This window comes from Odocoileus virginianus, chromosome 10 (genome assembly GCF_023699985.2).
Source record: "Odocoileus virginianus isolate 20LAN1187 ecotype Illinois chromosome 10, Ovbor_1.2, whole genome shotgun sequence".
NCBI lineage: Eukaryota > Metazoa > Chordata > Mammalia > Artiodactyla > Cervidae > Odocoileus > Odocoileus virginianus.
Window position 1 is genome coordinate 35,733,789 of NC_069683.1, and position 11,446 is coordinate 35,745,234.

Below are 11,446 nucleotides of genomic sequence, written 5' to 3' on the forward strand. Positions count from 1 at the left end.
TGCTGTGTAGGACTAGAAATGTATGGATTTGAAAAAAATTCCTGAAAGTTTGATTTTTAAATTAGTGACCAAAATGAGTAAGCAAATATCTCAGAATATTTAAAGCTGTCGGATTATACGTAGCATATGCTCTGTGTCCATGTCCATTCAATGTAGTATGTTAGCTGAAAGTCAAATAACTGAAAAGGGGTGCTCTTTCCTCCTCACAGTGTAGTTGGCAATCTATAATCTATCTGCTGTATTTATACTCTTAAGAGGTTTCTTTTACATTTTTGTTTCTGTTTTTTTGTGTGTGTCTGTGTGCTTAGGGTTGATGGTGCATGTTGACAAAAGAATTACTCTGGCCACTTTCAAACAACATTTAGAGCCCTTTGTTGGAGTTTTGTCCTCTCACTTCAAGGTCTTTCGCGTGTACGCCAGCAATCAAGAGTTTGAGAGCGTCCGGCTGAATGAGACACTTTCATCATTTTCAGATGACAATAAGGTTGATAAAAATAATTCTGAATAATTAGAGTCTGTTTTAAATGATAGATTTGGGAACATCTTACACTACTTCCAAGTAAGGTGAAATAGATACCCTAAAAGGATTATTTAGTGATTATTGGGTTTTTTTGTTACTGTTTTCTCCATTCATCTAACAAACATTTGTTAAATGTTAACTGTGTGTCAGTTACTATTCTAGGCATTGGGGAATCAGAGGTAAAAGATATACCTGTTCTCAAACAGCCCAGAATCTAGAGAATTAGGGGGAGAATCCTAAACAGTTGGGGTGAGAATGGGTAGTTTATTCTACTGAGACAGTACATCTTTTAAAAAGTGTGTTTAATTTATAGATTACAATTAGACTGGGAAGAGCACTTAAAAAAGGAGAATACAGAGTTAAAGTGTACCAGCTTCTAGTCAATGAACAAGAGGTAAGTAACATCCTTACAAGCAATGTAAGGTCACTTGGGTAGTTATTAAAAACATGCAGTGTACAGATTTTATTACTAGACATTTCTTTTTGTCTCTCTAAAGAAGGAAAGGGCTTTCCTGGTGGCTCAAATGGTAAAGAACCCACCTGCAATGTGGGAGACCTGGATTTGATCCCAGGTTGGGAAGATCCCCTGGAGGAGGGCATAGCAACCCACTCCAGTGATTTTGCCTGGAGAATCCCCATGGACAGAGGAGCCTGGCAGGTTATAGTCTAAGGGGATGCAAAGAGTCGGGCATGACTGATCAGCTAAGCACAGCACAACACACAGGAGGAATATTTCTTTTAAGGGAATGTTTCAGTTGTGCAGGCCATACTATGTCTGTTGCAACTGCTCTGTGCTGCCATTATAGCACAGAAACAGACATAGGCAACACATAAGCCAACAGCAGGGACTTCCTTGCAGTAAAATGTCACTCAGAAAAACAGGCACCAGATCGTGGCCCTCAGACCATTTTTGTCATCCCCCTGATCTAAAGTGTTGCTACAAATGCTGGAATGGCATACATTTTCTGCTTTTTAAAAGTGGATTTGTTTGTGCTTATTTTCTGGGAATGATTGTATAATGATACAGAAAGATAGCAACTGACCTGTAGTGTATACTTTTTTTAATTCAGAGAGACATTTTTTAACTAGCATTATATTTAGTGCCTCTTTGTTCTCTGAGTGCTTACAAATATTAACTCCTTTAATCCTCATCAGTTAACTCTATTATAAAAGTACTATTATTCCCACTATATAGGTTAAGAAACAGGCGCAGAGAAGTTAAGTAACATGCCCAGGTTCATATTGCTCTTAAACGGTGGATTAAGAGTCTAAACAGACTATGTTCTAGGGGAGTAATAAAATATCTTAGTTCCTGTGATATTTAAAATGGTGGTAAATACCCAGAAAAATAAAGACAAAGATGCTATTTTTAAGATATTTATAACATCTCAATGAAGACCTAGACAGATGTGAAAAACAGCAAATAAGCGGGTAATGTTTTCATAAAATGCCTTCATTTGTTTCAACAAATATTTTATTAGGCATCAGTTATATCTCTTATGTGTGATTCATTACACTCATTTTGACTTGTCTTTCTTTGAGTTTGGGGTTTGTGGATTCTGTTTCTCTTTTGAGACAATTAATGGATGTATTTGAAAAATTAGTATTCATTTCCCTCATTTTACTCTATAAAAGTGATGATCATTGTATTATAAGAAGAGAAATATGAATGTGTTATCATATCTAATCTTCACAATGACTCTGAGGAAGATACTGTCCCCAGTTTATAGATGAGACAACTGAGGCACAGAAATGTTAAGTAAACTTGCTCAAGATAACAGTAAGTAATGGAGCCAAGATTTAAATCTAGGAAGACAGACTCCTAAACCCAGTCCCAGTAATTGTTACACTATAAAGTACAAATAAAATGTTTTGTTGATCCTCATTTTAATGTGTAATTCAGGGTGTAATTGTTTATCTTTACATTCCTAGCCATGCAAGTTTCTGCTAGATGCTGTTTTTGCTAAAGGAATGACTGTACGGCAATCAAAAGAGGAGTTAATTCCTCAACTCAGGGAGCAGTGTGGTTTAGAGCTCAGTATTGACAGGTAAAGTAAAATTACAATGTCATCGCAGTTTCAAGAAAGACAGTGTGGTCAATTGACATGGATTAGTATGATTTTCTAAAACAAAGAATTTTAAATTCCTGTACCATTCAAAATTTTGTACTGTAGATTAATGTGTTAGAACTCACCAAATTGTTTAGGAATTGGTCTGAGCTTCCTCTGCAGGACACTCAATTTGATGTCTTGAAATCATTTCATTGTATTTTCCCAAAATTTTGATGAATAACCATTTGACTTTTGTATTTGAACATTTCATTTTTCCTTGATGTCAGATTCATGTTGCTTTTTTTAAGTTAAGAATTTCAGAGTATAGTAGTTTAAAATATCTTATCACACTTGTAGGTTTCGTCTAAGGAAAAAAACATGGAAGAATCCTGGCACTGTCTTTTTGGATTATCATATTTATGAAGAAGATATTAATATTTCCAGCAACTGGGAGGTTTTCCTTGAAGTTCTTGATGGTATTATCATTATTTTTATGGAGAAATATCAGAAGTTCTCTAGAAATAATAGAAGGCTGTAGCTTTTCTCAAATAATGAGCTGCTTCTATCTTTTCTCTGGGCCCCATTTGCCTTTTAAATATTTCTTCTTTTCTCTAATTTTAAGAATATGAATTCCTCCTTTCAGGGAAGTTGCAGTTGTACAGTTGTATTTTTAGTACTTTTTACTGAAAGTAAAAATTTCTTAGCCATGTTTGTTTTTCAGTCTCATTTCAGGGAAGTTGCAGTTTCAAAGTTGCATTTTTAGTACTTTTTATTGAAAGTAAAAGTTTCTTAGCCATGTTTATTTTTTAGTATCTTTTTTCATTTTGGCTTATTTGCTTTGAGGATGTGCTATTAATTTTTCAGAAATTTTGAGAGCAATAACAATACTAGTTTTCTAGGCTATCACAGAGTACCACAAACTTTTCTCACAGTTTTGGAGGCTGGCCATCTGAGATCAAGATGTTGTCAGGGTTAGTTCCTTCTGTTGGCTGTGAGGGAGAGTCTGCTCCATGCCTCTCTCCTCGTGGTGGTTTGTCAGCAGTCTCATGTTCCTTGGCTTGTAGATAGATGCCTTGACAGTGTCCTGATCTCTGGCTTCCTCTTCACACAGTGTGCTCCATGGAGGAATTCCTATCTGGGTCCCCGTTTCCCATATTATAAGGACACTAGTCATATTGGATTAGTACCCACCTCAATTGACCTCATTTAGCTTGATTACTGTTGTAAATTCCAAATAAGGTCACACTCTGAGGTACTGAAGTTCAGGAGTTCAACGTGTTTTTGGTGGGGGACACAATTCAACCCATATAACCGTGTAACAGTGACCTAGAAGAACAATGTGTGTTACCAGTTAGTCCTTCTCTGAGTATCTGGGGCCTTATAGACTAATCCCTGGGTCTGGGTAGGCCAAGAAGAGATGAAGGACATAGATGTCACCCTTGTTAGGAAGGAATATATATTGGCGGAGATGAATTAGCGAGAATATGTTACTGGATGGTGGATCCTTGCATCAGTATCATTTCAGTATATATTTTAGCATCAAAGTGCTTGAGTAAGATTTAAGTCATATGATTAAATCTAAGAAACATTGGCCTGTAATTTGCCGGACATTCTGACCCATGGTGCTGCAGCAATAAAGACCAGTGGTTGCCCTCGAGATGCACAGTGTATGGGAGAACAAGAACTACAAAGCTGTAATTCCAAAATGATAGGAAACATCAGTGCTAAGAAACACATCAGTGCAATTGGCTCTTGTGTACATCAAAGAGAAAGGTGACAGCTGAGCTGGGTTTGAAGAATCAGCAAGTTTGGGAGTAAAAGAGAAGGATTAATAATAGCTTGAGTGAAAAAAGAAGATAAAATGAAGGCTGTTTGATTATGATTTTAGATTGTGGGATGGTAGGAGCCAACAGAGGAGCAAAGATTAGAGGTCCAAAGATGAGAGTAGCTGGGAGAGCAGTGTCCACCAAGACTCACAAGAGAGTGAAATCCGGAGTCCTGCTGGAAGGAGAGCTTGCGGGGTTACAAATTCTCTTCTGAGACTGGAGGGGAGAGAGTATTTTATTCTGAAAAACTCCTTGTGATAACTGGTTTCTTTTATGCCTACTTTTTAAGAATAATGCTTGAAGGAAATCTTTTAGGTTTTGAGGCAATATAAGAAAAGGCATATTATGAATCTTTAGGGTAAAGAGAATGATGGCCTACTCTTGAATATTCTTAGGGGTGGAGAAGATGAAATCCATGTCACAACTTGCAGTTTTGTCAAGACGGTGGAGGCCTTCAGAGATGAAGTTGGACCCCTTCCAGGAGGTTGTGTTGGAAAGCAGTAGTGTTGATGAGTTGCGAGAGAAGGTAAACTCGTTTTAAACAAAATGAACTAACATACATTTTTCTCTGTGTTGCATAAGAGAGACCCTATGAAGTGAGTGCCAACTAAATTGATATTTTGAGACATGGTACTTGCAGGTGGACGGGGAAGACAGTTCTACCTGCTTTCAAAAAATTTTATATCAAACATAAGTTACTTTGGAAAAAAAATCAAAACTATTTCTGTGTTCACAAGGTGAAAGGAAAATTACTTGTTTCAGCAAACTTAGTTTTTAGGTGAACTCATGTAAAATGTTTCCTCTTAACAGCTTTGTGAAATCAGTGGAATTCCTTTAGAAGATATTGAGTTTGCCAAGGTAAGACCCTAAGAGTGTTTAAATCTGGGTACTAGTGCTAAGTAAACATGGCCAACAGTGACATTCATTCATTGTTTTTTCCTTAGGGTAGAGGAACTTTTCCCTGTGATATTTCTGTCCTTGATATTCATCAGGATTTGGACTGGAATCCCAAAGTTTCTACCCTGAATGTCTGGCCTCTTTATATCTGTGATGATGGTGCAGTCATATTTTATAGGTAACATTCACAATGTTTTGGTTATTTCTAATGATACCACATTTTTGTTGTACATCTTATTTTTCATAAACAGCTTTATGATTGTTATAGAATAGCCCTGACCGGTAGAAATACAATACAAGCCATATATTGTATTTTAAAATTTCTAGTTAGCCACATTTTTAAATGTAGAAAGGTAACATTATTTTAATAAGTATTTCTAACCTGCTATATCCAAAATATCATTATGACTTGTAAAAACATAAAAATCATTTCTAAGATATTTTACATTATTTTCCTTGTAGTCTTAGAAATATTATGTGTTTATAATACTTGCCACCCATCTCAATTTGGATCATACATACTTCAATAGACACACATGGGTAGTGGCTACTGGATCTGTCGTTATAGAGAGAGAGGAAAAAGAGTAGTCATAGGCGCCTGCAGATATGTATTCAAATTCGGCTTTGTTATTTATTTACCTAGGTCCTCATCTGTAAAATGGCATCAGTAATGTCAGCCTTGTAGATCTTATGAGAATTTGAAATACTGCATTTTAAAAAACTGGCCCAATGACTGTTATAAATAGATGTTCAATAAATGATAGCCACTATTATACTAATAGTAACATGGAAATTATTCTCTGCCATTTTTAGAAGTGAGTGCTGTGTTAACATAACACATTAGAAATCTAGGACATCTTAGTTTAAGTTACATAACTTAAGTGGTGACCGTCAGATTTTATTTTCTCATTAAGGAGCGTTATATCTTTTAAGCATAAATTAAAAGAGGCAGACGGCTATACTGGTCTAATGTGTCATTAATATTTTAAATGTAGGGATAGAACAGAAGAATTAATGGAGTTGACAGATGAGCAAAGAAATGAACTGATGAAAAAAGAAAGCAGTCGACTCCAGAAAACAGGACATCGTGTAACATACTCACCTCGGAAAGAGAAAGCACTAAAAATTTATCTGGATGGAGCACCAAATAAAGATCTAACTCAAGACTGACTCTGCTAGTGTAGCATTTTCCCTGGGGGATTTTGGTTTTAATTAGACGGTTCACTGCTACTGTGTAGTGCCATGATGGCCGGACATGGTTGGGGGTAACCCAGTGACACCAGCACTGATTGGATGGCCCTTCACCAATCAGAAGCTCAGTGCCCAGTGGGCCACTGTTTTGACTTGGAATCATGTTGTGCACTATAGTCAAATGTACTGTAAAGTGAAAAGGGATGTGCAAAAAAAACAGAAAGTGAAACCTGCTACTAGAAAAGTGGGAAGGGGAATGAGTAAACTTCTTTTCTTGCGGACAGATGTGCACATAGCCGCTAGTAAAACCAGCCTCAAACAGGATGCTCATAGCTTAATAATAAAAGCTGTGCAAAGGCCATGAATGAATGAATTTTCTGTTTATTTCACTGATACACACATTACCTCATTGACAATTCAGAAGTAAATGCAACGTGTGTTGACTCTTGGAACGCAGCAAAAACAGGAGCTGAAGAAAGAAAATCTTAGAACCAGCCATAACCCAGTAAAGAATCGTGAAGTTGTGTTTTTATTTTTTTCATTTTTGGCAAAGTATTAAGAACATTATTCTGGAACATCAAAACATTTCCCTAGACCGCTCCCAGCAGGTGGCAGCTCAGATTGCTGCAGTGTTGTAATTATAACTGATTGTACGTAAGTTATGGATGTAGAGAATTTGTTTCACTCATTCATTCAGCATGTAAATAAAATTGATCCTATTGAGTTATCATAATTGCAGTTCAACTATTTCCCATGGCTATTCCTTTTACGTATCATTCATGATGTACATTTGTGTACATTGAGAGGTATAGCAGTCTATGTAAATGTAACCCTCAGTGAGGTTCCTCAGCACTGGGTCCCATACGATTGTATTTGCCCTTGTTAATGAGGTTTTTCTGTTCAGTGGCTTCAGTTTTTTTCCTTTTGTACATCTATTTTTGAAGTTTTACTTCAAGTTTGAATCTTCTAAAACCTTGTAAGTCCCAGTTTAGTTTTTGGAGTTGACACGTAGTTACATGTAGCTTAACTTTGGGGAAACGTCTTAACATCGTGTTGAATAAACTTGCTAGGAAGTCAGGTCATGGCACAGGCTAATACAGTCACCAAGATTTCATTGCAGAGTCTGTTAGAATCAGCAAGTTTGCTAAATACAGCTATTCAGTGAACACAATTCTCCGTCAGTTTTGAAAATGCCATCTAATTTATAAAAATCAATAAAAAGGTTTTGGTAAAACTTTTTCATGCCAGATGCTGTTTACAACAATGAACATGCCAATAAAACATTTGTTCATTCTGTGGTGTTATTTTAGTCATTAAACTTTTGTGGATGAAGAATCTGGGTTCAGAAGAGATTTGTTTTCTTTCAGGATAACATTTTGTAACATATTGAATAGTTCATTCTGTGATAATGTATGTTTACAGTAAAGTTCTCGTAAGAGAGATGAAAAGATGTTAATATTTAACTTTGGAGGATCCTGTCAATATTTCAAAAAAATTTACCCTTTTTTCCCTTTTAAGAAAGAATTAAAAAATAGTATTAACAAATGTTGGTTGCAGTTTGAATATAATGATTGAGAATTCCATAATATATTAAAAGTGTCCACAAGGGGGAGAAAAAATCTTTTCTAAGGTATTTTTGTGGCTAATTTTTATTTCATATAGACTGTGTAGCATTCTGCTAAATTGAATGGCAGTACTATTCTGGGTTTGCATTAGTAGACTTGATGGTATTCTCAGAGGAAAACATTAAGCATTTGTAACAAGTTGTCTTTCGGATCACTTAGATTTTCTGGTGTAACATGTGATGGCTACTTGGTTCTGGTACAGGCCTGCTCACCTGGGATACAGGGTTTAGTAAATGTGGTTTCAGCTTTCAAGGACTGACTGGAACAGAGGAGACTGTTAACAAAATGGGCTTGGGGCCTGGTTTGGTTTGGTGTCCCTGTAAGAGTAATAGTAAACTTTGCATACTGCTCCTCATCCTGTGCCTTCTGCCCGTGTTTTGTTTGTTCCGTGTTTGCTGCTTCTAATTGCAGGCATATTACAAACACCAAGAGTAAAGAAAATGTATATTTCATTATAGAAAAGAAAAAGCTTTTTGCTCTTCAGTGCCTGATAGAAACACTGTGTTGCACTTTAAAAATCTCAGTAGAAAGGGATGGTGATTTCAAACTGATTTGTGGCAATGGAAGCAGTCATTTGTGGTGAAGAGATTCTTGTGTCAGCCTCCTCAGAGAAGCAAGTGAGCACCTCTAAGCCAAGGGACAGTGGAACCTGGTGATCACTCATCTACTGAATCTTCTGAGGCTGTGGCAGGCCACATGGCAATAAAGTATGACCCTGCCCCCCATGGCTTACGCCAAAGTTTTGAAGAGGTTTTACTGTGGGGCGGGCACATGAGTTTGTGTCAGCCAGGCACACTCAGTGAGAACCAAGTACTTGCATATCTGTGGCAGGGGCTGAAGATCAGGGGTGAATTCTGGCCAAAGAAACAAGAGCTATGTTTTCACGACTGCCTTGGTTATTTAGCTGGTCTGTACAGAGGTTTGCTAGGTAAACGTCTACTTCTCAAAACTAAATGTAAGGGATAGCAGTGCATAACAAGATAAAAAAGGTGGGGGAAGGAACTCTGTACTGCACAGTGTTTGGTCATCTCTTTTGTAATGGAATGGAAAGTATCGATCCTTTAACTTTCTGAGAAAAGGGGAGTGAATTCTGCCACAGTTAATTAGCTGTTGGTTGCCAGGCTGCACTGTTAAGAATGGTATCTAGACTGAAAGGAGACAGCTACAGATTTCCGGCATGGTCCAAGCTGAAGAGTGCACGGTATCAGAGCACTGCAGTGTTATTGCTAAATCTGGAAGTGACCTGTGAATGTATGGAATACAATAAAATATTTTATTCTGGTTCACTTGCTAGTTTTTCCTTTTCAAATTGGCTGCTGCTCTTCTGATTTTTGTCCCTTTGTTTAGCATCAAAAATAACCAACTCTTGCACTTCTGACTTGCAAATTATAGTCTAGACAACATGGAATAGAAGATAATCTGAATTAGATATTTTTTTGGCTAAAAGTATTCCATCTAAACAATTCTAATTTTTGCAAAACAAATCAATATTTTGGTCACTAGCAGTCAAAAGCTTTCTAGGGCCAAAAATCCTTAAATCCAAGGCAAAATTGTGTGCATGTATAGTTTTCTAGGGGTCTAGTAAATGCTTTTTTTTAAAATCAGGTTTCCAAAGGAGTCCACCACCCAAATAAAGTTTGCAGCCCCTTAGCCTTGGTGTACAGGACATCAGAAGATGCTCCTTCAGTGTCCTTTGTGGGGAAGGGGGTGCTGTGAGCATTTGGTTAGATACAGTGTTAATTTTCAAAACTTTACTTTCAGAAACAATACTTGTCAAATTCATGAGTGCATTAAATCAGGTTTAAGCATTTAGAAAAGTTAGGAGGGCAAAAGAGTGCTGGGGAGGGGAGTTCTGCCCGTCTCCCGTGATAGTACCACCAGCTACTTCCCTCACTGGTCTAACGGGTCAGGGCCTGAGAATTTACCATGTCGGGGGATCATCACCATCAGGCAAGTGGACCCCAGAACCTTGCCTTAAAGGTGAGTCCCATGCTCTGTCTCTGCTCCTTTGTTCACAACCTATCCCTTCCACCAGTATAGAGGGCATGCTTCACGTTCAGCCTTTCATAATGCTGAAGTAACCAACTGAAGCATCACCTTGTTGAGATACGAATAGTAGAGTGATTCTGTTTTTCCAGTAACTGCCTGCTGTGTTTTACTGAATACAGTTTCGCACTGGAAGAGGACTTTTGGTGCAGTTGTATAACTTTTAAGTCATTTGCATTATTCAAACAATCAAGTTTTTCAGTCATTTGATTCAAAGGTCTCCACCCCTCAACACACACACAGTGCCTGCTGGATGTGATACTCTGCTTAGAAAGGGAAGGAGGCAGTGGTCAACAGTCCCACTTTCCACTGGCTCTTAATGCACTAACTCTATGGATGGTGGAAAAGGGCAAAGAGCAGCCTCCTGTTGGTGGTGGTGAGGTTACTGTCTCACACGTACATCCCATTATGGTTTATCCCAGGATATTGAATAGTTTGTTGTGCTATACAGTAGGACTTTGTTGTTTATCCATTCTATATATACCAATTAGCACCTGCTAATCTTAAACTCCCAATCCTTGCCCTACTCCCCTCCTCCTTGGCAGTCACCAGTCTGTTCTCTATGTCCATGATTCTGTTTCATAGACAAGTTCATTTATGTCATGTTTTAGATCCCACATCTAAGTGATAACGGTATTTGTCTTTCTGACTTACTAACGACTATTTCTAGTTGCATCCATGTTAGTTTTATTGCCTCTGCCTCATAGGAAGTCAGATAGAGAAATAACCTGTTTTCCAAACACTGTGGTCTTCCAAAAGGGGATTTCTTACCAGGTCTTTTGTCATCTTACACAGGGCGATTGAGCTGCTGCTGCTGCGACACCTCTCAGCAGTCTCTCGGCTCTGCCTTTAGAAACCCGGTCTGGCTATCAAATCATAATCTCTAATCTAGTCGGCTTTCTTGACTCTGGTGGGGATGCACAGACCCCAGGAGTACTTCCTGCCCCTTATCCCACTCTTCCACCACAGCAGACCACCTTGTTTCTCTTTTCAGCTCTCATCCTTCTGCTTACACCCCCTTTGTCCTGAGTGTCAAAAGCCCAAAGAAACGGTAGGGAGGCTGGAAACGACTTGGAGGAGTAAAAAGAGGGAACAGGAAGACAATATGAAGAGGAAGCTGGGAAGAAGCAGCAGCAATCATTTTTGTTCTATTATACTCCTCCTCAGTCTGAGACTGGGTGGGTGGACAAGCCAGCCAGTCACCCGTGCAGAAGGTGGGGCTCAGACTCAGAGCTTGTACCAAACACCCAAACACTTTATTTTCTAAACTTGCTTTCCCCTTGCAGGTTG

The 11,446-nt window shown here is 38.1% G+C and overlaps 1 protein-coding gene across 4 annotated transcripts in view; it reads left to right on the top strand.

The window, feature by feature from the left end:
• USP47 (ubiquitin specific peptidase 47) overlaps positions 1-7,218 on the top strand; it is a 98,936-nt gene extending 91,718 nt beyond the window's left edge. For all 4 annotated transcript variants that reach the window (XM_020904948.2, XM_020904945.2, XM_070473387.1 and 1 more), the window contains 8 exons: positions 309-484; positions 834-914; positions 2,453-2,568; positions 2,929-3,047; positions 4,793-4,923; positions 5,208-5,255; positions 5,342-5,472; positions 6,290-7,218. In XM_020904948.2, the coding sequence (XP_020760607.1) occupies positions 309-484; positions 834-914; positions 2,453-2,568; positions 2,929-3,047; positions 4,793-4,923; positions 5,208-5,255; positions 5,342-5,472; positions 6,290-6,464 (977 nt within the window). In that variant the 3' untranslated portion in view covers positions 6,465-7,218. The remainder of the gene's footprint in view (positions 1-308; positions 485-833; positions 915-2,452; positions 2,569-2,928; positions 3,048-4,792; positions 4,924-5,207; positions 5,256-5,341; positions 5,473-6,289) is intronic.
• The last annotated feature ends 4,228 nt before the right edge of the window (positions 7,219-11,446 follow it).